This window comes from Gopherus evgoodei, chromosome 9 (genome assembly GCF_007399415.2).
Source record: "Gopherus evgoodei ecotype Sinaloan lineage chromosome 9, rGopEvg1_v1.p, whole genome shotgun sequence".
NCBI classification, from domain to species: Eukaryota; Metazoa; Chordata; order Testudines; family Testudinidae; genus Gopherus; species Gopherus evgoodei.
The window spans coordinates 106,992,676-107,019,261 of record NC_044330.1 but is presented as its reverse complement, the minus strand read 5'-3'; the positions used below and the strand labels follow the sequence as shown (position 1 = coordinate 107,019,261).

Sequence of the window (26,586 nt, the reverse complement as noted above, 5' to 3'; positions counted from 1 at the left end):
TGTTCTAGAGGGTGGACAATTTATGGTTTACCCTGTATAAGCTTTAGACACAGTACAATGGATTTATTTGAGATTTGGATCCCATTGGGAGCTGGGTGTCTGGGTGCTGGAGATAGGTGACTTGCTGAGCAGTTTTTTATTAAAGTCGGCAGCTTTGGGTCTGTGTTGCAACAGATTAGCGTGTCTGGCTCAACGAGGCAGGGTTCTGGAGTCCCAAGCTGGCAGTGGAAAACGGGCTCAGAGGTAGTTTCAGCATGTTAGCTGACAGTCCCAAAGGGGTCTCTGTGACCGAACTGTCACACGGATGACCTACATGCAGAAGTTTCAAATGGCATTCTGGAATTAGGTGGATTGGTACATAACATTCAGCAATATCACAATGCCTTCTCATTTGAGTTGATTAGTCTCTAGCTATCATAACCTTTATGTTGAGATGATGCCAATTCATATTAAGTCAGTTAAAATAAGGGTGCAATAAAAGCCAACTTAGCTTTCAGGTTTGAGCCTCTCAGTTGGCTACAGAAAATGTGTTTAGTAGAAGACCATGAGATGACACTTTGAGTGATAAAATCAAACTTTATTTGAAAGAAAAATGATTAGTTAAGGAAACAGATCTGCAGTTCCCACTTACACTATGCTACAGTTCTGTTTACACTCCAAGATGAAATGATGTCTCAATGGGAGGTCAGTCCACTGACAGGGGCTGACTTTTAACCTTGGAACCTAATGATACCAGTTTGCTACTCATTGGAACTCTCCTGCCACCTAGCAAGGCTACTCCTTTTATAACCATTATAATACTAATTAACATTAAACTGTCCCTTACCAGAATTATTTCCACCACCTCTCTATTAACTCTTGCGATTGCACGTTATTTAAATTAACATCTGTATCAGTGTCCTTCCTGTATTATCAGCATAGATAGCTTTAAAAAAACACTGTTCTCAAAACACTCATTAGAACCTTGCTAAAAGGAGTTATACCCAAAACATAGCAGCAACATTACTATAGGACATGGCTTTGCTAACATCTATTTTCCCAGCTTGCTGCTTCCAATTTATCTCTAACTTCTGCTCATGCTAGCATGCTCAGTTTCCCATACACCTTTACGCTTAGGCTAAAGCCTAATTTCTGCTTAATATATTTTATAGGCTACGCTGCTCAGCCTTAAATGCAAGTGCAGGAAAGCTGGATTAATACATTCCTCCATCCTAATGCAGCAACACAACAAACATAACCTCCAGTAGCAGAACTGGGAGGGCACGTTATCTAAAGGTTAGAGCAGGCCATTGGGATCCAGGACTTAACCAGTTCTGGAGGTGCAATGTGCTATTGAAATGCAAAATATCGTCATCTCTCTTAGCAGGAACCAGGCACTCTCAAATATTGATCCCATTTTAATAGAGAGATTACCTGGAGGACTACTGGATTTCATGGGGCTGCAATCATGCAGCATTTCTGTGGCACCTACAGCAATTACAGTATTTACATAGAAAGGTAACATTGGGAAAGTATTTAGTGTGGATTTAGCTGTCTTCACATGCAAATTAGCATCTGGGAATGAGAAGCAGAGGAGCCAGCACAGAGCGAGCAGCGGTCTGTCTGAAGACGCATGGAGAGTTCCATGGATGAGCCGTGTTCCACAGGCCACACTTGTAGGACTGCTATTAGAAGATGTTGGGTTCTCCTCTGACCAGAATGTGAATTTCTTCTTCTTGTAAATCCTGATGTCAAAAAAACTGGAATACTTTGGGATGTTTATTTAGGAACCTTCTCTACTTTCAGTTAATTAGCTGTTAGAAAATATGTTAATACCAACAAACATGATATAAAGATAAATATGCTGGTTTTATTCTGAATTAAATCCTTCTTTTGACCCTCTCAGTCTTAAGAGCTGGAGATTCTAATGTACATAAATCTGGGCGGAGGAGAGGGAAAACAAACCGCATTAGTTGTAATACAAGGGTATCTATGGAACACGGATGAGGTGCTGATCACACAGGGCCAGATCCTCAACTGGTGTAAATCATCATCAATGGAACTACAAATGACTTACACTAGTTGAGGATCTGGGCCTTGAACTAAATATGTTCTTCCTTCCCAGGTCGCTAAAGGAGAAACTGTGAAATATGCCACTTTACATAGAGTTTTACAGGCTGTGCTAGCTTTTTATTAATTTTATGTTCCTTTAGTAGTCGCATCACATAAAAGATGATCACTTTCTCCCGGACAGGCTTGTAATATATGGCAGTACCTCAGTCATAAATACTCATAGAAAGGAGAGCAAGAGACCAGTAAAGAAAGCAAATCACTGTTGCTGTGCCCTTTTGGGTAATATCAGTGTGAAAAAGAAAACAGATTATCACTCAGCTGGTCTCTTCTCCATACGAGGCCCAAGTAAATAAAACAGAAAAGAACAAATTAGACATGGGTGTAGTATGTGACTCTGCGGTGAAATTTTAATGAGGAAGCCGGTGTGCACTTGATACTTCCAGATCAGAACAGTCAGTGCTGAGTAATGTAGCTAAGATTTGGTTGCGTGGCAAAGGAGAGCAGCTATATTTCAGGGTTTTACTATCCAAGGTGCCTATTGGAATTTGAATTGAATTTCTTCTGGTGTCTTGGCTTGGAACTTATCATTTTCTTTTTGTAGCTTGGTCCTTAATTTTGTACCATGCAAGGTCTTGTGGCTGGAAGAGTTTGGTGAGATGCAGAAGGAATGCCTTTCTCAATGTATTTAATTGAGGAATGCTAATGCTATTGCTTTGTAATGTTTTCTAGAAAATTTCCTGCCAGTAGTAATTATTCAGTTCTAGACTTGATGGATTATTTCTTTTATTATGCTTTGAAAACAGTGTTACCTTTGATCTTCATTACTTTTCACCATCTTATCACCATGAACTTAGGTTAATGAGCTGGTTAAGGGTGTAGCAATGGCATGATAAGATTTGTTTTGCTTGAGAGACAAACAAAACAAAACCAAAAAACAGTTAATATTTATTAACATTTACAAAATTCCATGGCTAGATTCAATTTCAAACAGCAGAGGGAAATTGTTTTATAATGCTATTTCCTGGGTAAATGACATTATAGAATTTCTTTGATTACACATCTTTTGGTTTTTGAAAATATACAATTTATTTTGGATGCTGGATAGTAATGAGCTTGCTGGCATCTCATCAGATTATTTCCAGCTGGCAACAAGCCCTGGGCCATGATTAGAGTTTGTTTTTCATTTTTGGTTGTGTTTCCAGTTGCTTTACTCTATGATTAGTCCAACACTGAGATGAGAAGACACTTTGCTGTACCTTGGAACCTGACCATCTTTTGCTAGGATCTTTGCAGCTCCCCTAGACTGGGTTAGTACTTGGATGAGGGAGCTGCGGGGAACAGCACCTACCTCCAGGCCACAGGAAGTCCTACATTGACAATTTGGTGGATGCTGCTGCTCTCCGAATTGGTTTTGAGCCAGTGGTTAAAGGCTGTGCTAGGGGACATGCTGTCTTTTGGGTAGTTTGTCTTATGAAAATGAGGTTCACTGGACAGATATCTATCACTGCCATTGCACAAGGATGGTAAATTCCCAGCTGTGGAACAGAGATCATCCTTTTTGTGCATAGATTTTCACTTTCTTATGTGAAAGGGGTTTAGGCAGCTGGTTCTTTTATTTCACCACTCCTCCATCCCTATGCCCACAGGGTGGACAGAGCCAACAAGGATATATTAGGGCTGCATTGACATTTGAGTGAAAACCCCTCTGTGAGGCGGAAGTTTCCTTTATGCGGCAAGGAGGGATTCACGGGAAGTCACAGGTTGGCTTCACTGGAGCCCAGCACTACAAGGAAGTCAAAGGGTGTGGGCAGTGAGTCCTAGAGCTGGGCCAGAGGAGCAGGGCCGCTGTGCCTCCAGCAGATCTCCTAGGATCATCAGTTTCCCTGGGACAGGGGGCTATAACCCCAGCAACTGCAGTGCCCTCACTATCAAAACTGGCAGACAGACATACAAGTGTCTCTGAGAGCCAGCCGTTTTATGCAGACAGACACTGGCATTCACAGATGAAGCCATCTGAATGAAATGTATTGTTATGTTTGTTTGTTCCTTTGAGATTAAGCTCAAGGGTTTTCAAATAATCATGTATCAGAAAATGTATTTTAAAAAGCCTTCGCTTGATGAAATTAGCAACTAAAACATCATCCTTCCAATTCTTTCACAGCAAGGACATTACAAATAAAGCCCTGGTGGAGGCTAATGCAACAATGAATTCCATGAAATGGGATTCAAATGAGATCTTTGTGAATTAAAGGGATTAATCCCAACATTTACAGCAGCTGTAGCTCTTTCCATTGAGGATTTAAATCTTGCTGCTCCAGAATTGGCATGCAGACTGCAAACTCAGCACGCGTTGCAGAAGACAAAAATGGAGATTAATTATAAATCATGCTGGGTGCAAAACAAAATTATTCTGAAAATTTTAGGGAACTATTATATACTGTGTGAAGGTTGTAGAGGTTGGTGTGTGGTCTTACAAAGAAATGTATATTGGTGGTTACGCAGCTCAGACAGGCTGTACTTTTGTTGGTATGTGGTTAAGTTGCTAACTCACTCTTAGTTTCCTTCTTTTGAAAAGTTCTTCAGTGTGAACTATAAACAGTCATTCCTCACTGAAGGTCTTCATGAATCTCCACTTACTGATACTGACTACTATATAGAGACTAGGCAAAGCAACATGGTTTTATTATACTGTGATCTGGAGATTGTACAAAACATTTACTACATAATAGTCAAAGTGCCTGTCTCATGAGGATTACACATTGCAATAATGTTTCTGTTACTTCTTGGGTATCTTTATATCCTCCCTAGGTCACAAGTGAACATGAGTTTGATTGTCTCATTCTAGAGGTTAGTGGATATTCAGTCACATAAGATCTCCACATAGTTTGCACAGCTGAGCATGGTTGTCTATGGAGACTCTCGAGGCTACAATATTAGGGCTTTATCCAAAGTCCATAGAAATGAATGGAAGCCTTTCCACTGATTTCGGTGAGTCTGACTCAGGCCATTAGCAGGTCATGAGGGTGGTGTGTTTTTATAGAACTTTACATATCTCCTGTCTTCACTGCTCCTGGATCTTGCAAAACATTTTGAAATATTAAACTGACAAAAGTGTAGCATTAAGAGAGCACAACATACTTTAAGAAGTGAAAGTACAATACTGCCTTTATAGCTAATATCCAGAAATGCATGTAATATAGTCCAACATGATCAAATTAGTTTGGTCTCATTTTTTATTCTTCCTATAGAATTTAACAGTCCTTAGTCCAGAGGTCGATAATGTGAAGTGAATCCTGCTCTTACACTCTTTTCAGGCATTGCACTTATTTCTTATCAGTTCTGTTTTTCTGACTGCTTTTAAAGCCTCGAGTTCTTCCCTTTTGAAACAATTTGATGTTCTCATCTGTCTGACAAGCTGTAGTAGGGTCGTAGTCTTCATTAATGCAATTCTCTAGGAGGTATCTACCAAGGTTAAATAAGTCTTTAAAACTTTGAATAAAGTTCTAGTTTTTGAATAAAGTTTTACCTCTGCAGTTATTTTTACCTTGAAATAATATTCATATTAGCATCTAGGAATTTTTTCCTCCTGGGAAGTAGTAATATATTTGTAGGACAAAGTACCTAACTAAAAGAGGATTTTATGCTACTTTGTGTGCAGAGAGGGGTGTTTGCAAGAATAAATGTTTTACAATTTGAAAAAGATCATTTAAACAAACTAAGCATTTGATACTTTGGAGGCATATGATTATAAGTTGTTTTCTGATCTGGGTTTAGGTTTTTTCTCATTAACTTTTGTGTGTTAAATTTTTCATTGAGGTGGAGTCAAATTTAAAATTATGAAAAATATGAGCTAGATTAAAAGACAGAACCAAAGGGCTTCTGAGGAAATTATGTCAGATAACATGGAGCTCAAGAATCCCAAATTAATGAACTTGGCTGCCACAGGGTATAACAACTGGCAACAGCAGATTTCAATTTTTGACTATAGTGATGTGACTAATTCATTGCAATTTCATGTCTGAGCTTGGCATTTCAGAGACATAATGTAATATGCCATGAGCATATCAATCCCTTGAGGCAATAACAGGGGGCCATACATGGGAGGAAAAGGTTAGAAAATGGAAATTTACACTGAATATCTGAAAACATGTCCCAAATGGCCTGCGGAATTGGGGAGTAGGAAGTGCCCTATTGTTTGGGGACATTTAGGACCATTATGGAAAACAAACTGGTGTTCTGTAGGTTGCAATCCCAGCCGGGCAGGGGAATGGACTCTGAGCTAATAAAACCATAACTGCTGGAGCTGGAGAGCTCTGCCTGGCTATGGGTACATCCCCTTAGCATTAACCGAAGTTGGTACATTCATCAAGGAACATGTAGACTCTGGAGTCTTTCTAACTGATTTCAGAGGTACTTTTCTCAATTCTCCCAATGTTTTGTACGTCCATAACCGCTTTCCTGGCAGCGATAATGCTGTGAGCCGGTAGCCAGTTTAAGGTGCTGGACATAAGCCTTATCAGAATGAGATTTCTTTCTGAAAAGACAAAATAGCAATTTTTGCAAAAAGAAGCTATAGAAAATTATACCATTGCTAGAATGCAGGAACCTACTATTGCAATTAATCCACTAACTGCACAGCAGATTTTTAAAACTCCTGAGGGTGCTCCGATCCTGTTGGAGAAGGCAAACAAAATCTACAAGCATTTCATTAGACTAATATGTTGATTCTTTTCCATTTTTGAGAGCAGAAAACTTCATGCCATTGGGTAAAATTCACACCTGTGCACAGAGCCAGTACCAGGGATATGTGTGCCTGACATTCCACTTGGCTTTATGTAAGCTCTCTTCCCGGAGGTAACTTCTATTCATTAAGTGTATGCCCTACCGCTTCTAATGCAGGACTCATTCTCTAGCCAGATTCTGGCTCTTTGATCTCAAACTCCAGGAAAAGCCACTCCATTTACTAGGTGTAACCAATGTACAAATTGTGTGTCAGAGTTTAATATGAAGTCTAATCCTAATACTAAAAATCCCTTGATACTATGCTGTGAAATAAATGTTTAAAATCCACCCTGAGAACAAATAACCTTAATTTTTAATGCACCTGTTCAGTAATATATGATGTCTGTTGGATACATTTGCTAGGCCTTAGGTAATTCTTTTTTCCACCAATTACATTATAACATTAGAGATGTGGTTTTGAATTAGCATATGGCCATGCTGGAAATGGATTTATTAGCAATGAGGTATTGCCAAACATTGAAAAACCATGAGCCAGAACTCCCAGCATCATGAGATTTGCTTTAAAATGATGATAATAAATAAATTAGAAGAACCCACAATATTATTTACTTTCTCTTTTCTGAATATTTGGGATTCTTGTTTTCATGTTTCTCTGTGCAGCCATGAGGACTAGATGTTTTCTTTTCAAATTAAGATTGTGATTCTTGCATAATCCCTGACTCCAGGAGCTGAGGCATTAAGAAAAACACCAAATTTTGCAAGACTGATGATGAAGTTGCAAGAATTGGCAATGCTATTGCATTAGAGCTAAAATTAAACCCTTACACAAATCTAATGGTTCTGTAATTCTTATGGTTATCATCAAGGCTCCATTTGGGCAACTCCTATCCAGCTGCTTTTCTCCTTGGCTAAGAGATCAGCTTTCTGTCTCTTAGGTACTTCTACAGCCCCATTTTCATAGTGTCTGAGCACCTCAGTCTTGTATCGAGTCATCCTCACGCACCCTGGTGCAGCAGGGACGTGCTATTATCCCCATTTTCCAGAACAGACTAAGACCAAGGTGTCACGGAGTCCCCGGGCGATGCTCTGGAATTGCCCCCCACCAAGCCAGTCAGGACTTTGGGGAGCCTCCTCTCCCTTGGAGCAGACTTGTTCAGGGCAAGAAGCTCACACGGCTTCGCCTCCTGGGTCTCTCCTTGGAGCATTCAGCATCCTCTGCCCCTCCGTGCGCTTCCCACAGCGAGCCTGCCCCAGCGGGGTCCTGGGGAAGCCACAGGGTCCTGCACCCCCACTTTGCAGTCAGACGTGACTCTCAGCCAGCCAGTAACACAGAGGTTTATTCGATGACAGGAACAGGGTCTAAAACAGAGCTTGTAGATACAGCGAACCAGACCCCTCGGCCGGGTCCATTTTCGGGGGCAGTGAGCCAGACCCCCACATCTGCCCTCACTCCTCATCCCCAGCCAGCTCCAGACTAACAACCCCCTCCAGCCCCTCCTCTCTGCTCAGCCCCTTTCCCGGGCCAGGAGGTCACCTGATCCCTTTGTCTCCAACACCTTCAGCTGGCACCTTTGCAGAGGAGGGGCCCAGGCCATCAGTTGCTAGGAGACAGAGGGTCAGGCATTTAGGTGCACTGGCCCTTTGCTCTGCCAGATACTTAAGAACTGCCATGGGGACACTGAAGCACCAGCACAGTATTCAGAGAAAACATTAAGAACATTCCCAGTTTGTCACACAAGGTCACACAAGAAGTCTGTGGTGGAGCAGAGAATTGAAACTCAGTCTCCAAAGTCCCAGGCTAGTGCCCTAATCATGTTTCCTTACTTACTTCTGCCACATTTTGAAGACGCTCTACCTGATTCTCTACTGCCCTGTACCAGTGGGTCAGGTGGAAAGGTCATGACACCTCTGTGAGGCCCTGGGGAACGTTCACAGGAAAGTTTGGTTTAATCTCTCTTCAGCTGGACAATTCAGTCCCCATGTTTAACCTGCTTTGGGTACAGCTAAGTAAATAGATTTCCTCTGCCTTCCGCCTTGGCCCTCCAGCTGTTTTTGTCTCTTAAGCAGGTTAGAAGTTTTATTTAACATGCTCAGCTGGGACGGGAATTACTGCTTCAGGAACACCTGTCCCTTTCCTGCCCTGCTCCCTGAGCGCACCTTATCTAACACAGTGTACAGTGGCCGTGTCCCCATGTTTGAAGGAGATGCTGGTTTAGGGGAAAGTCCCTTTGTTTTTCTTGGATTCAGGCTGGAAGTTCCTGGCATCATGAACATTTTTAGATGTGATGATTCAGTATCAAAAGCAGTGCTATGGGTTGGTCAGAAATGTCTTCTGATAGCAGAGAGATGCTGCTTCCCCTGCATGCATATGGAGTCTCCCCAGCGCAATCACCATGGACTCCCTGCAGGACACCTGGAGTGTCTGGACTCCAGTATTTTACTTGCAAATCAGTTTGAAGATTTTTTTTTTTAAAACCTCATCATCATAAATGAATAATTGTCATTTAACTGCCAAGAATAAAGCTCTACTCAGAGACAGACAAGTGTATGGGAAATCATATGCAAAACTGAATACAAGACTAGCCTAATGTCTTGGATATTATTTGTTACTTTGCATTCCTACAGCACTTTCTATTAGATGATCCCAAAGCACTTTATGAACATCAGTGAATTACAGTTCCATGGACCCCTCTGAGCAGACCAGTACAAGACCAAAATACATGGTAGAGCCTTGGTGGTGCCCGGGCTGTGTACCTGAGGACTCCTCTGAAGTAGGGTAGACGTGTCTCCATTTTGCAGATGAAGAACTGAGGCACAGACTTGAAGCGTCTTTTCCAGGGTTCCATAGGATGGACTAACGTGGCTGAGCTAGGATGGATCTCTTGACATCTAGTTCTGCTCTCTTCTGGCACTGCTGCTCCCTTCTCCCACCTTCTGCACTCTCCTCCGGTCGGAGTGAGGTAGACATGGTGCTGATGCCCCTCTTCACCACATGCTCATTTTGATACTTAGAGAAAGATTCTTGTAAATGAAGCTGTGAACATGTCTCCTTTTCTCCACAAGGAGGGAATATTTATAATGCAACTTTGGGCCAACTCTAGACCAGCGATGTCTCCCAAGGAAGCCTCGGGCCAAATTCCGTAGTGATGCAAAAAGTGATGTAAGTCAGAAAATAGCTGCAAGTGATTCAGTGAGGGAACTTGCCCCAGTTTGCCCAGCAGTGGGCAACCCAATGAGTGCACCCAACGTGCTGGGGGTTGTAGCAGGTAACACAAATGACAGGAGGGCTGAAGATAACGTAGGAGAGCCAGTCGCAGGCTGCTGCACAGCCCCTGGTTTAAAAGAGCCCGCGTGAGTAAGGTGCAGATGCTCCTGCTGCTGCAGAATTTGCGGTCGGTGTTCAATACAGCAGGATTCTCTTGCTAAGGGAGCCCGCCCTCGCCCCTGCCTTTCGCATACGTTCCAGTCATTCGTCACGCACACGGTCACCACGCAGTTCCATCACTGACATCCATTTTCTAATCCTCAGTCACCCCCGGGGCCCGATTCTCCCCTCCATTATGCCAGTTTTACACTGTGTAGCTGTGTGGGCTGCAGTGGGGTAACTGGTGTAAGCTGATGGAGTGCAATGGAGGATCAGACCTCATGAGTAACAGACACCACCGTTGCTCCACTATTGAATTTGCCTCTTTCTCCAACTGACACCTTGTCTTCCCTTGTCTGCCTTTCAGAGAAAGCACAAAATAAAGACACATCTGCCAGGCATGGGATCTTTCAGGGCTTCCTTCCCTGGCCACCTTTCCTGGACAAAGTGTCAAGAAAGGTGGAATAAACCTAAAACTGATAAAAAGGGACACTATTAAGGGCCCAAAAGCAAGCTATTCCGATGGGTAGGAAAGATAGAAAATGTGGCAAAAAACCACCTTGGCTTAACCACGAGATCTTGCATGACCTGCAAAATAAAAAGGAGTCATATAAAAAATGGAAACTAAGTCAGATTACAAAGGATGAATATAGGCAAATAACATAGGAATGCAGGGGCAAGATTAGAAACGCAAAGGCACAAAATGAGCTCAAACTAGCTATGGGAATAAAGGGAAACAAGAAGACTTTTTATCAATACATTAGAAGCAAGAGGAAGACCAAGGACAGGGTAGGCCCACTGCTCAGTGTGGAGGGGGAAACAGTAACGGGAGACTTGGAAATGGCAGAGATGCTTAATGACTTCTTTGTTTCGGTCTTCACTGAGAAGTCTGAAGGAATGTCTAATATAGTGAATGCTTACGGGAAGAGGGTAGGTTTAGAAGATAAAATAAAAAAAGAGCAAGTAAAAAATCACTTAGAAAAGTTAGATGCCTGCAAGTCACCAGGGCCTGATGAAATGCATCCTAGAATACTCAAGGAGTTAATAGAGGAGGTATCTGAGCCTCTAGCTATTATCTTTGGGAAATCATGGGAGACGGGGGAGATTCCAGAAGACTGGAAGGGGGCAAATATAGTGCCCATCTATAAAAAGGGAAATAAAAACAACCCAGGAAACTACAGACCAGTTAGTTTAACTTCTGTGCCAAGGCAGATAATGGAGCAAGTAATTAAAGAAATCATCTGCAAACACTTGGAAGGTGGTAAGGTGATAGGGAATAGCCAGCATGGATTTCTAAAGAACAAATCATGTCAAACAAATCTTGTCAAACCAATCTGATAGCTTTCTTTGATAGGATAACGAGTTTTGTGGATAAGGGAGAAGCGGTGGATGTGGTATACCTAGACTTTAGTAAGGCATTTGATACAGTCTCGCATGATATCCTTATCGATAAACTAGGCAAATACAATTTAGATGGGGCTACTATAAGGTGGGTGCATAACTGGCTGGATAACCGTACTCAGAGAGTAGTTAGTTATTAATGGCTCCCAATCCTGCTGGAAAGGTATAACAAGTGGGGTTCCGCAGCGGTCTGTTTTGGGACCGGCTCTGTTCAATATCTTCATCAACGACTTAGATGTTGGCATAAAAAGTATGCTTATTAAGTTTGCAGACGATACCAAACTGGGAGGGATTGCAACTGCTTTGGAGGACAGGGTCAAAATTCAAAATGATCTGGACAAATTGGAGAAATGGTCTGAGGTGAACCGGATGAAGTTTAATAAAGACAAATGCAAAGTGCTCCACTTAGGAAGGAACAATCAGTTTCACACATACAGAATGGGAAGAGACTGTCTAGGAAGGAGTATGGCAGAAAGAGATCTAGGGGTCATAGTGGACCACAAGCTAAATATGAGTCAACAATGTGATACTTGCAAAAAAAGCAAACGTGATTCTGGGATGCATTAACAGGTGTGTTGTAAACAAGACACGAGAAGTCATTCTTCCGCTCTACTCTGTGCTGCTCAGGCCTCAACTGGAGTATTGTGTCCAGTTCTGGGCACCGCATTTCAAGAAAGATGTGGAGAAATTGGAGAGGGTCCAGAGAAGAGCAACAAGAATGATTAAAGGTCTTGAGAACATGACCTATGAAGGAAGGCTGAAAGAATTGGGTTTGTTTAGTTTGGAAAAGAGAAGACTGAGAGGGGACATGATAACAGTTTTCAGGTCTCTAAAAGGGTGTCAAAAGGAGGAGGGAGAAAACTTGTTCATCTTATACTCTAAGGATAGAACAAGAAGCAATGGGCTTAAACTGCAGCAAGGGAGATTTAGGTTGGACATTAGGAAAAAGTTCCTAACTGTCAGGAAAAATTGCCTGGGGAGGTTGTGGAATCTCCATGTCTCGAGATATTTAAGAGTAGGTTAGATAAATGTCTATCAGGGATGGTCTAGACAGTATTTGGTCCTGCCATGAGGGCAGGGGACTGGACTCGATGACCTCTCGAGGTCCCTTCCAGTCGTAGAGTCTATGAATCTATGAAAAAATGTAACCACTGGTTAAGTGTGCTTAGTTTGTTAAAGAATGAGATGTCTAAATGTTCCAGTTGTTTTAACATGGCTTCATTTGTAATACCTGACTACTAGCATGTGTATATTTCAAGTACATAATGAAAGTGAAGTTTCATTTAGCATGGAGATGAAATTGTTTCTGACTAAAGAAGCTGTTTTAGCTCACAGAATAATGAGATTCTTTCCCCCAGGATCATCTAACACAATGTGACAACACAAATATTATTCACTATTATCCAGCCTCCTCTGTCGTCTCTGCTTGCATTTGTACGCACATCACATGCTGGGCTGCATGGATAACTGAAGCTGCTTTTTCTCCATTCCCGATCTTTAAAAGCTCTGCTGCAGATAAATCAACTGGAGGAGGAGTCTTTCTTTTCAATGTTATCCACATGCTGAACAGCACCACTGTAAATCGTTGTGTACAACAGATAAGCACAATGAGTATCACCCTCACCTCTAATAGTTAAATGTCAGCACATGTGACCACAAGGAGAGACATTGTCTAGTGGTCAGAGCACTGGGCTGTCAGCTGGCAGCTTTTGAGTTGTAATCTCAGCTCTGACAGATTGGCTCTCTGATGAGGGGTAAGTCACGTAGCCCTGTCTGTGGAATGGCGCTCACCGTTCCGAACTGGCTTGCAGAAGGGCTGTGTGACCCACTCACTCAGTTGGTATTTAGAAAGCAAGGAGTAGTATTACTGGAGCATTTAAACTCCACTTGGTTCTACACCCAGTGCCCAAACCTCCAAGCACGTGTGCATCTACATGTGGCACTGGTGGAGGCTGTACAATTATTTCCAGTCATTTGTGGGATTTCTTGTGTGTTTTCTTGAAGCATTGGGTCCAGGATACTAGACAAGATAGGCCCTTGGTCTGATCCTAGTTGGCAATCTGCATGCTTGTGTTATGGACCAGTTATTGAACACCCTATAGGGTATAATCCTCCCGTTTCCAAAATGAAGTTCCTTTAATATCAAGCAACCTTCCAAGTAATGCTTTGGAATGATTTAGGAATGAGCTTTCCCTAACCTCTTCTCTGTTTGGTGCACAGGTAGATGAGACCTTTCAGGAAAAGGAGATGGTTTCTTGTTGTTATTAAGAAAGAAATTCCCTTTTTCAGACAAGGCAGACTTAGCATAACAGAACCCTTCATTAACCTTCTCACTTAAGGAGGAAGTAGATGACTGCACTAAAAATTATTATGAGTAATGAATTGAGTAACTGACTGCTAATTACATGGAAGACAATGTCACAGGAGATGTTTCCCCAAGACAGATAGAGATGGCGTTTGCATTGGCCCTGTTGGCCATGCAAAGAATTGCAATAAAAATGGGAATCACAGAAGGAGAAATCTGAAAGGTGCTGCAGAACTGTTGAGGATTTATTACGCCTGTGATTAACTATGAAGAATGTGCTAGCCTGTGCCATGCTGAAATTAAACATGGCAGTAGATGAGAACCAGAAAGCAAAGAGTTATTTAGATGTGTCAGAGAGCACTTTGGCATATGTTTTTATTGGTTGAGAAATTGCTTAATGTTTGACTTTTTATTCTGCTCCTTTCTATTTTGTTTCCTGAAAGTGTTTTAGGGCCAGACTTTCAATAGCTACCATTAAATCGGCACACCAATAGTTGCCCACATAAATTGCCCACTTTTTAGTGTGGCAAACACCTATTTGTTCATGCCTCTGGACAGCTGAGACACTTGATGAATCGCGGTAATGATGTGATATTTGGGCATGCTAATTTAGAGGCAGATTGAGGTTTCAATTCAGATATCATCCTATTTTATATTCTTCCAAGTCACTTTCACTATTCACTAGAAAAATTATTGTTCCAGGGTAAATTTTGCGATTTCTCTTTTTTAGACCAAAATGAGAAAAATCCATCACCCCTACAGATACCTGAGAATTAGTTTTGAATGCATCTAGTCATTTTTGCATGGAAATGAACATCAAATCTATTGTCATTTATGAACTAACTAGATTTTAATTCAGTTCTATGGAGGTGAAAGTCTAGTTTATAAACCCCATATGAGACCACTCAAGAAGGAGATTCTGGAGTTGTCATAGATATTTCTCTGAAAACATCTGCTCAATGTACAGTCAAAAAAGTAATAGAACGTTAGGAACTATTAGGTAAGGGATAGATAATAAGATAGAAAATATCGTAATGCCTCTATATAAATCCATGGTACGCCCACATCTTGAGTGCTGCATGCAGTTCTGGTCACCTTATCTCAGAAAAAGATATATTAGAATTGGACAAAGTACAGAGAAGGGCACCAAAAATGATTAAAGATATGGAACAGCTTCCATCTGAAGAGAGATTAAAGACTGGGGGCTGTTCAGCCTGGAAAAAGTGATGACTAAGGGCAATGTGATAAAGTCTATAAATCATGACTGGTGTGGAGAAAGTGAATAAGGAAGTGTTATTTAACCCTTCACTTAACACAGGATCTAGGGGTCACACAAGAAAGTCAATAGGCAGCAGTTTAAAAACCAACAAAAGGAAATACTTCTTCACACAACGCACAGTCTTCCTGTGGAACTTGTTGCCAGGGGATGTTGTGAAGGCCAAAACTATAAATGGGTTCACAAAACAATTAGCTAAGTTTGTGGAGGATAGGTCCATCAATGGCCATTAGCCAAAATGGTCAGTGACAAAACCCCATGCTCCAGGTGTCCATAAACCTCCAACAACCAGAAGCTGGGAGCAGATGATAGGAGAAGGATCACTTGATAATTGCCTGTTCGGTTCATTCCCTCTGAAGCACCTGCCATTGGTCATGGGTGGAAGACAGGATATTGGGTTAGTTGGACCCTTGGTTCTAGGACATCAGCGAGACTGCTTGCAAGCTTCATTTAAAACACGTGCTTAAGTGCATTGCTGGATCAGGGCTGGAGTGCTTGGGAAGGTATCGTACTGACCCTGAGAGCTTTTGTTCTGTGAGGGTATTTTGTGTTTGACATGAGTGGCTGGAAGGAGCCTCTTTCTTTGTGATTGAATTACCACTGTTGCCATGAAACACATAATTTGACTGTGTACTTAATGGAGAGACAAGGTGGGGGAGGGAATATCTTTCATTGGACTAACTTCTGTTGGTGACAGAGACAAGCTTTCAGCCACACACAGCTCTTCCTCAGGTCTGTTCACCTAATGCCAGGCCTGAGCCGGAAGGTGTTACTTTTCAGCATCTGAAGCAGAGATCTTCTGTACCTGCCCCTACCCATACTGTTCATCATGAAGTCCCCAGTCTTCTCCCGCAGCTGTTAAAGCTATGGGCTGACACCAAACTAGCTCAGGGAGAGAGAATTTAATCAGAGGGCAAAGTATTAAAAGTACCAAAGAGTTCATATTCTCTCTCTCTCTCCATTTCATTTCAATTTTTAGCTCAGATATTTGGTAATCGTGAGTCCCATCACCCCCTCCCCCGTCAGACCCGTAGGCTGAGCCAAAGGGAGGAAAACACCATAAAGATTCTTCTCCCATGTCTGTCTGTCAGTTTGTTCCACGTTCAAATCACGGGTAGGTGCGGTGCTTCACCCCGGGCTCGCTCCCCAGCCTGCAGCAGGCACCTGCAGTTGGAATGAAGGAAGTAAAAAGAAAAGGCCAAAGCTGCCTTCTGTTTATACCAGAGAAGCCAAACTGAACCAAAACAGAAGTGCAGATTTCCACACAGTGTGGTGTGGTTTGTGGGCACAGTTTGCCAGTTTTCCTGCTGCTGGGGAAAGTCCCGTGGTTCTCACTCCCTCCGAGTCTGAGCACTGAGTTCTCTTTTGAAAAAGTTTGGTTTTTCCACGGAGACACTCTCGCAAGCTTAATGTAGCTTGGCCTATATAGCTTTAAACACACCCTTTTATGAGAGAGAAAATGAGGCCACCCTATCACATTCATTTGGAAAATTTAGTTTTTCTGCTCCAAAATCTTGAACTTTGCCATTGTAACCTGGTGACGGGGGGAGTAGACAGAATGAGGTGAATGCTGCTTTCTCCCACATCATGTGGGGGTCGTCCCAGGCACCCATGGCTGATTTCCACCCCACCTTCGGCCTTGGGGAGGTGGAGGAGGTGTGGGTGGAGGGCTTGGTGGACTGGCTGGCCTCAGCTGGTAGATGGTTCCGATGGGACTGTTGCCACTGGTGTACATCAGAGCAGCGCAGAGACTATGCCGTGGGTGGGGTGGAGCCAAGGAGAGAATTGTGGAGCTGTAACTTGTATCCGGCTGGCTGCCCATCTCTGCAGTGTTAGATGTGGAGCAGAGGTTAGACATTAAAACAAACAAAACCCGTTGGTGGGGAACTCTTACTTTGTAGGGAGGCACCCTGACACCAATGAGGAAGCACTATAGAAAATCATCTTTAATTGTTAGTGGACCAAGAAAGTAAGGAACTTGCTACCACATCACAGGGTTGTAGCCCTTGTACTTTGTTCTTCCTGGGTTATTCCTTCCCAAGATCTATAACTGTTACATGTTTCTCCATTACTATGCAACAATTAATTACATTAGTTCACTAAACCTATCATTAAACAACTGCAATCTGTGATCATAGCTGCTTCTCTAATTAAATACCCATAATGTTCCTATCCTCCTTCCTGAGCTCTGAGCATCTAATTTGTCAATATTCAGTCCTCTTTTCATCGTCTTTGCATTTCCCTCTGTTTCGCCAGTGTAGTCCCCAGGCATAGGAATTGCCTCTGATGCAGGGACAAGTCAGACTGTCCATTGTGTGGGGACATTGGAAATGTGGTGCATATGTGTGGGGCTGGCTCTTTCTGCGCAAGGAGTGAGGAAAACACATGCTCCTCATCACTAGCCAGTGTAACACATCCACACTGCTATACATAAGGAGCAGTTTGTGTGGAAAACTATTAAAACTGCACAGTTCTCACTTTGAATGCTCAGGGCTTCCTGGTCCTGCTTGCAGGCGATGGGGCTCCATAGGGAAGGATGTGAGCAGCAGTAGTCAGTTTGCAGCCAGTCAGCCTAGAGTAAGGTGAGGTGAGCTGTGCGTCTGTTTCAGGGAGCAACCTGCTTTGTCTCTCTTTGCTTTATTATTCTGAATTCAAAGAGATCAAGCAGTGTTACACGGTGACCTTCTAGCAGGAGTATTCTACGTTTTATTTCTCTAACTTCTCAGTTTGTATCCTTCTTGATGTCCACATTTCTGCCACATCTTGTGTTGATGTTACACAGGAACGGTCACTTCATTGTTGCTGGTACCCCTTCATTCTGGCCTGTGCAATTGCAGATAAGCTTCATTTCATGTTTTAGTAAAAGCCAACCTTTTTGATGCAGAAATGTGTGGATCAGGCTAGCCTTGCTCTGTAGCAGTGGACCCCATTTTGGGGGTCAAATCTGGCACCTTTGAAGCCAATCAGAGGTTTCGTATTGATCTGGATAGTGCTGGTACAGTCCTACCGTGAATTTGATTGTAATGAAATCTCACTTACATTGCAGGGGAGTGGCTGTCACTCCATTGCAGGGGAATTTTGCTCCTTTTCTATAGGGGAAATTTCAGCACGATAAACCAGTTGCACTATACAAATCCCCAGGGGAAGGATCCCCAGAGAGGCGTAAGTGCTGTATTCCAAGGAGACTCTCTCTCAAGCGTGGCGTAGCTTGGCCTATGTAGCTTTAAACACACAGTTTTATGAGGAAGAAAATGAGGCCACTCTATCACCAGCGCATTCTGATAGCAATGCAGTAGGCCAGGATCATCTGCACTGAATTCAGCTAACAGATTTATGGAGCTGAATTCAAGTATGCCATGTATACATGCTGAAACAGATATATTATTCCTTTTGATCTGTTGTCTTTACACAGCATGAATGGAGTCGACTGGTCTGATTTAAAGTTCATGCCCTCATAAAAGAGGCAAACAGTTCTCTTTAAACACTCTGCCAACCTAGATTTTCTAGAAAATAATGTGGAGTTGACTCAGACAGTACTTTGTTTTAGAGCAATTTGATGGTAAAACCTGGAAGAAATCCAAACAGCACTTACTCATAGGTTCAGGGTTTTGTCTGTGGAGAAGAAGTGCAGAAAAATTATATGTAAAGTGATAATAAAGATAAAAGAACCTGAAAAGGCACTTTTCTGTCAGACTCTAAAACAGAGTCAAGAAGTGATGATTTTTCAAAGTTTAACATAAGTCTGAGCATTAGAATAGGCGGCTCCCTCAGGATTTGAAATCAAATACAGTGTTGAACCCTGCCTGTGACAGCAGCTTACAAAAATATGTATTAATCAATTGTACATAATTTGAGCTGCACCAACACTAGCCTGCTATTACAGTGGCTTTGAACATTTACACTTTTTTATGAGAACATCAGCTTAATTCTTCTTTAAGATCACTAAGCAGATGCAGATTTTATTTAATTTAAATATTTATAGAATTTGCTTAATCTTTCAAAATGGATTAGACTTTGAATGAGGAAGCTAATATCACCTGGGTGATAATTTGTCTGCTGAATCCACTTAAGAATCAATCCGGAATTAGTTAAAAAGTTACTGGAGTTGAGAAATATTGTCTAAAGTTGTGCATATTACTGGGGCTCCAAAAGCAAACCTCCTTCGGTGGAGGGAATATATTTCTAAAACACTCTCCTACAGCAGGTTATTTTTACAAATACTACATTTCCATCTCTGCTTTTCGGGAATTGCTGTTCTTCCCACTATACTGTATACACCAGACCTGGGACATGTGGCACCAAAGAGAGGGAAAAGTTACTGAGCTAACGCCCCAATTCTGCAAACACGTGCATGCTTCTGTTGAAGCGTGTGACTAGTCTCACTGAAGTCAATGGGACCGTTCTTAAAAGTTAAGACTGTATGTAAGTGTTTGCAGAAGAGGAGAGGAGCCTAAGCCCAAGCCATCATGTTTGTGCAATATTGAGAATACTGTGAGCTGCAATGGAGATGTTGCCTCCAAGATGCATCACAATCTGCACTTGGCCCAATATTGCGCTAGGATTCTATCAGCTATAGACAGCACTCTCCATTGGCGGCAAGGACAATTTTGCTAAAACCTGATAGCTCAATATGACCCTTCATATATACAAATTTTATATACAAATCAGTCTGTACTTTTATTTTAAAGGGACAGCACCAATTTCAGATCTAGTCCCTTTTGAACAATAAGCTGAAGGTATTTTCAGGTCCTGCACCTACTCTGGACAATTTTTATGGTTTTATTATCCCATTTGCCTATTGTTCTCTATGTTGTTCTGGCTCTGTTGCTGCAAGAGACCCATACAAGTAACAGAGGCATCGGACTGACTCTGCGGGGAAGCCAGCTGTACACACAGTGCTGTCAAATGCACAAAGGAGACAAACTGAACTAATGGAAAAACATCACTCCTTAGTGATGTGGAGCCTGTGGCAGTGCGCCTCCCGGGCCAGGTTGATGGACTCAAATTAGTGGGGCTCACGCTGCTTCTCTAAAATAGCTGTGTAGACGTGATCCAGGAGGTTACACTCATAGAATATCAGGGTTGGAATGGACCTCAGGAGGTATCTAGTCCAACCCCCTGCTAAAAACAGGATCAAGCCCAACTAAATCATCCCAGCCAGACTTAGTTTCCGTTTAGTTACTTTGTGCATTTGACAGCACCTTGAAATTGCAGCTTGGGCTGGCACTCAGACTTTGAAGCCCAACTTTCCTCACTAAGCTTCAGAGCCCGAGCTCCAGCTCAAGCCATAAGTTCAAAGCTTTTCCTACATAGCTACTGTTAGAGCATGGGCGCAAGCCTGGGTGAGAGACGGGCTCCTGCAGGCTCCAGAGTGCTGTGTAGATGTGTCCTTAGTAGTACGCTTAGGTTAGGTGTTGCTTGTAGCAGGGCCGTGTGAGAGTGAGTTCAGACAGGAAGGGGATGGGGAATCAGACAGCATCCGTCTAACTTGGAGGCACAATTCATGGCTGCTCTGTGGTAATCTGTACTATCCCCAAAGCACCTCCACCTTCCCCGTGAGTTTAATTATTTATTTCTCTCGCTCGACTCTGTGAGCAGCAAGCGATGTCACTCTCTGTTTCCGTGAACGGGTTAGTCGCGCCTCCCCCCCCCCATGCACTGAGAACACTGGTCCCTTCTGGCCTTAAAATCGATGGCCTGGAGTGTCCGGGTCCGACCACTTTGTGTCATGCCGCTGGAGATTCCTCCGGGATAGAAATCCCACGTCTGACCGGGGCACGGAGGGAAGGGGCCTTAGGAGGAGAGGGGAAGGCTTGTGGCCCAAAGAGACACTGATGTAAGGGCCCTGAGAGACCCGAGGAGCAAACTAACAGTGCCCCTCTGCAGCTTTAACTTCCACTGGGGCTGGGTGGCTGAGTCAGGAAGCTGTGACTGGTTCCTTTGCCACATGGAAGGAGCAAACTCTCTGAATCTGTGCAAGTTCAAGAAGGGAGATGGACATTCAGGGCCCAGTGCTGGTTCCAGAGAAGCAAATTGCCAAACTTCTGTTCATTTCAGTAGAAGCATGACCAAGCTTTTGGGTTGCTTCTTCCATTTTTCTCAGGGGCAATTTTGATCACTCTCCTACCCAATGGGAGGGGCTTCCTCTTCTGGCTGCACTATCAGACAGCCAAGAACAAGGTGACAAGGCCTTGCACATCTCAGTACGAATGAAACAAATCTCCTGGCTTCGGGGTTTTTTTTTCAAGTAACTATGGGTTTAATTTTGCAAAATGCAAAATAATCTGAGCCCTTGAAATCAGCAGAACTGGGTTCTGACCACCTGCAAGTGTATTTTGTGCTACGTTTGTTTTTTAGTTTTGCTACAAAATGTTCATGAAATGAAACCCACGTACAGTAGTTTACAGATTTTTTCCTGAGTATCTTATAAATTGCCAAACTAACCTTCACTGATTTTAGCTCCATAGCACTAGGTCTGTGTACAGGCCAATGCCTTTTCTGCCTTTGCTTTACACTCCTACTACGTTGTGTGACTGGCTTTGGAGCTCTTCTCTTGTCTGTTTTGTGCAGGATGTTTCAGGTTGGAACACTGGCTGCATTTGTTTGTTTTTTCTTAGCATCCTTACATTTCACTTCTGGCTTACCTGCATGCTCTGTTTGGCTGGTCCATAGATCTAACCTGGCTCAAGCCTTGTGAATTCTTCTACTTCCCCCTAGCTGTCTCTCCCCAGCAGGTTTAATACTTTTGGAAATTGTACTCCTGAAAAGCATCTTCTATAAGCTACAGGGGAGACTCCTCTGGCAATGCTGATCTTTAAGGAACAATACTTGTTACTTATTTTGACCTTGAAAATCCCATTTGACTGACACAATCTGTTTTCTATTGTTAGGCAAATTTGTATGTATTTTTGTCTATCTTAGGGTTTATATTTCTGCTCACAGCTTCTTACGTCTTCCATGTAAAATCAATAGTAGTGTTTCTACTGGACTTCCTGGAATCTCTGGCACGTCTCCATCTGTGGGATCAGGCCTCTGCTTGGGACAGGATTTGCGGGGAGGGGTTGTTTGGAAGTGGGTGAGTGGCAAGAGGGGGTGTCAGGGTTAGTGGTTAGAAGCAGGCGAGGGTGTCAGTCTTGTGCATTTAATTCCTGTGAGGGTGGAAAGGCCATTTCAAAGTGGCAGGTTTTTCAGCGTTTCCCAAAGACAGTCAGAATCTGGATTCACCCCGTCTCCTCTGGAAAGTCTCTCCACAGCCACATCCTCTCAGATTCATTGACGAGTCTGGAGTCCATATTGGGGTAGATGAACACTTTTTTCAGTTTCTCTCTCTTTTTTTTAAAGGTCACCCTGGCGATATTTTAATTCATCACGTCATATGGAATCCCACTGCAACCCACGCACAGACCAAGAGTGCCACCGAAGAGATGCTGTTGAAGGTGGGTTAGCAAGAAAGTGAGTCAGTACTTAGAGTAACCTTTGTGCCCTTCATTTGCTGTACTCCAGCACAAGATCTGTATCGTTACAGCTATTGCCGTGGCAAAACTTCTATTTCACAGCATGCTGCCATCTGTGCCTGAGTCAGGATGACTCTTAGCAAAGAGTGATGGACAGCATTATCTAGGGTAAGATGTGATAAAAAAGCATTAATTCCATATCCAAGTATACATCCCCCTGCCTCAAACCCCCGCTTGAACTAGGGCCATGTAATCAAATGCGAGCTACATAGACCACTCCAGACAATAATAATGCCCTCTCAACAAAGAACAAGCTCACGCTTCTGTGAGAAAAGCTTTGCTGTTGAGAAGTAAATCCTGCCTGTCACAACCAACGAGAGAAAAATGCCTTTCCTTCGTGTGACAGCAGTGTCGCCCAGAGGGAGGGTGATTGCAAGAAGGTGTGGTGGCTTGCTTAGGAAAATGATGGTTTGGCCATTCTTGTGTCTAAGATCGCTCACAAACCACATACTAACTCCTGAGTCCTCAAATGGATAACAGAGTCCAGCAGAGCAAGTCTGAGAGGGGCCAGTCCAAGAAGTGGTGGGATGTCATAAAGGAAGACATGTTCGCATGGGTGTGATAGATAATCTGGTGTTGAGCAGAGCACTTTGGAGGGAGAGGACCCCATGAGATGGGATTAACACAAGAAGCAAGAAGAGCTCATATCTGAGCAGGCCAGTGTATGGTTGGGTTGATGTTAAGGAACTGGTTAGAAATGTTTACTGGATTAAAGACTTCATTAGCATTTATTGCTTTTGATTCCTTGCAACTTTTAATTAACCCCAATGTCTCCCATGTCTCTCATGATTTTACATTGACTTGTGCTTTGCCCATGTAACGTGTTTTCACTCAGCTACAGGTACTTTGTACTTGTACGCAGCTAGAGTGGTTTGCTATACATCCATTTCAGCTAGTCTGAAAAGCTCGTTAGAGTCTGGGGAGTGAGCAGGGTGAACACAGCTCCCAGGGCTGCTCACTGGGAGAAGAAAGACACATACAGATGTTGAGAAAGAAAATAACTTCGCATTCAGTGCACGAGACCTGTCTCTGAACTGACTGTTATGTTCGGGAAAAGTTTTCAGCCTAGAAATTCAAAATGTTTTATCACAATAGGTCCAATGACAGCCTCCCATTCCTGGGAGCCTTTCTTCTTCCTCCAGATGAATGAACCTCATCTGTGCCTCCTCTCCTGAAATACTGCATTGAAAATGGCTTTTAAGCTGATGATCAGCACTGCTGGCGACTGCAGCACCCAGCAGCTGGGAGAGGAACTTTCCCCCTTGCCTTCTAATCCTCTCCCAGGAGAGTAATACAACAGACACAAATCGAGGTGTGGAGGATAAAGATTGTGCCTCCTAGAGGTCTGCGCAGCTCTCTCTCCTGCCACGTGGCAGCAGACCTTGTGCTGTCCTGCTGATGTTCTTGGGGTCTGCACGGGGTGAGGGCAGAGACTGGATGTGTAGGGAAGGAGTGGGTGGAGCAGGGAGAACTCACATCATCCCCTTGTGGCCTGCAGAGTTTACCAGGGAAAGGTTGTCTTTTGAGCGTGGAGATGACAGAGGGGAGAAACTCCCTTTAAGGGAGTTCCCCAGGGTAGCTGTGGCCAGGGGCAGTCCCTGGGCAGGGAGTGGGGTCACCAGGAGCGCAGAGCCAATGCAGAGGGCTCTGGGGGTGGGTGAAGGAAATCCTGCTCTCCTGACAGAGCCCTATGGGAAACCCACCCACCCATGCCAGGAAGGAGATCAATGAATTAATTTTTCTCTGAGTGTGGGAACCCAGTGGCCGGTGTGGCTTGTTCTTCTCCCCTCTGTGTCTGATCCATAGAGGATGTGAGGCCAGGAGAGTCCCAGCTCCAGAGCCTGGTTCTTTAGCTGAAGCTGTTGAAACTTGTGCTTTCAGTCCTGGAGGTTCCTAGTGGGTTGGCTGAGTGGGCAGCTGTTAGCCTGGTTTACAACCTACCCCCCTAAACTCAGCACCAGCCAGAGTTATTTGTTCTAATAATAAACCACTGTCAGGTGTCTCTTTCCATACGTCTTTTCATTATTTTGGTGGAAGCAAAATATTGTTAAAGTTTGTGAATACACATTTTAACAGCATGTGCACACTGGCCTGACAGCTCCAGGGTTTCTTTTCTTCCAGACTAGACAAGTTTCATTCTAGTTTATATGAAGAAGTTGATCTTAACAGAACTGGTAGCCTCATGTGCCTGCCGTTTGCTTTTCATTCTAGTGCTGAGGTTAAAATACTCTGGGATGCAGGGAGTGGCTAGTAAATGGACCCACAGTGCTTCCAACCTTCCTGTAGCACAGATCAGTTCTTCATTGTTTGTACTGGTAGTGGTAGAGACCCCCGCTGAGACGGGGACCCCACTGTGCTCTGTGCAGCACAAACAATCACCGGGAGACAGTCTCTGCCCCAGAGAGCTTGCAGTCGAAGGGTACAGGACAGACGAAGAGTTGAGCAGAAGAGACAGAACGTAGAAGCAAAGTGAACAATGTCATGGTTTGCAGATCACATATTAGTGCCGTGATTTTTATTGTATTGGTTGGTTTCTTTCTCTCCCCTGCTGCGTTCAGGACCCAGAGATGGAGAGCCTGTGAGAGTAGCTGGGAATAGCTAGGTGCTGTCCGACTTTATTGGTTAGTTTTGATCCCACTTGGTGGTGGTTGGCTGGAAGCCTGAGTGCAGCTGCAGAGTATGTGACCATTGTTTGCTGAGAGGAGGGATGGCTGGAGGAAAATATCCAGTCACAATGTATGGGGGAAATGGAGGTACATTGGGCACTGTTCTGAATAAGCCCAGAGGCCCTGAGGGTGGGTGCTGAGGGCAGAGTTCTGCTGTGGCTAGCCTCGGACCTCCACTGCCCCTTCACCCCGGGAGAGACACGACATTTTTCTTTAAATTAGCTTGCCAAAGTCATATTTCCTCCTTTGTCCTAAATGTGGCAACCCTCTCCCCTCCCACCCCGCCCCCCCAAAATTACACCTGCCTGCAGCCCGGGAGAGCCAGTAGTCAGTCCTGGGCCAGTCAGTAATGGAAAGTCTCATATCTTGCTGCCTTGCTTTTACATGGCAAGGGTGGTCAACCAGCAGCCGATGTGACAGGCCTCAAGGAGCCATTGACTCTGAGTTTAGACACAATTACCTATCTCTTTCTCTCCCATCCCCCTACGATAGTGGATGTGAAACCGGAAAGTCAGGCCAGTGACTGAGTGGCAGGGGATGAGGCTGACAGTAGCACTGCAAGTGTTCAGCCATGTTTGCTGCTGAGCGCTCTCAGTATGGAAGGGGTGGAGTAGGAAGGTGCATGACATCGATACGCCGGAAAGCTTTGCTCTATAAGCTTTTACTTGCTTTACAAAAACTTGTGGAGGCTTCATGTGGGTAAATCATGGCAGGGACTGTTTGTCTTCATTTAAAATGCCTCTTCTGGAGCCTCTTCAATGTTTAATGCACTAGCCCTTAAACTCCAGAGACCTGAATTCAGGTGTGGGATGGGACACACAGGAACACAGGTCTGATAGCTATTCTGTGCAGGCAGAGACCAGGGAGTGCAGGGCTGGCCTGCCAGGACATCTAGTGGGACCAAGGCCCTAGGTGTATTCCTAGCACTGGGTGATCCAGGAACTTTGGCTGGTTACCAAAAACTTAGTGGCACTTCCAGACTTCCTTCTGGCATCTCTCACACTGTGGGTTTTCATACAGTCCTCAGCGCTCACATCGCAGGAACCATCTCCCACTCCATGCCTTGACTGTTCCAGGAATGCTCTGTAAAAGAGAGATCTCTGTATATGTAAATAGCAAGTGAATAGATCAGGTACCAGGAGACTATGTGGTGATATTCCTGGGTTTTATAGGACCAAGAAAACTAACTGCTGTCTACTGCAGGGCTTCACGTGTGCAGCTGGTTACGGTGGCTGTAGTGTCATAGCTCAGTGGTTTGAGCATTG

General features: G+C 43.6%; 1 protein-coding gene across 7 annotated transcripts in view; it reads left to right on the top strand.

Moving 5' to 3' along the window:
* The window catches only part of HTR2C (5-hydroxytryptamine receptor 2C), a 436,533-nt gene that overhangs the window by 269,283 nt on the left and 140,664 nt on the right, over window positions 1-26,586 (top strand). For 5 of the 7 annotated variants that reach the window (XM_030574618.1, XM_030574616.1, XM_030574619.1 and 2 more), the window contains one exon: window positions 22,483-22,577. In XM_030574618.1, coding sequence (XP_030430478.1) covers window positions 22,483-22,577 — 95 coding nt within the window. Of the gene's footprint in view, window positions 1-22,482; window positions 22,578-26,586 lie in introns of those variants that run through there. The other 2 variants (XM_030574617.1, XM_030574615.1) reach the window with 1 other exon arrangement.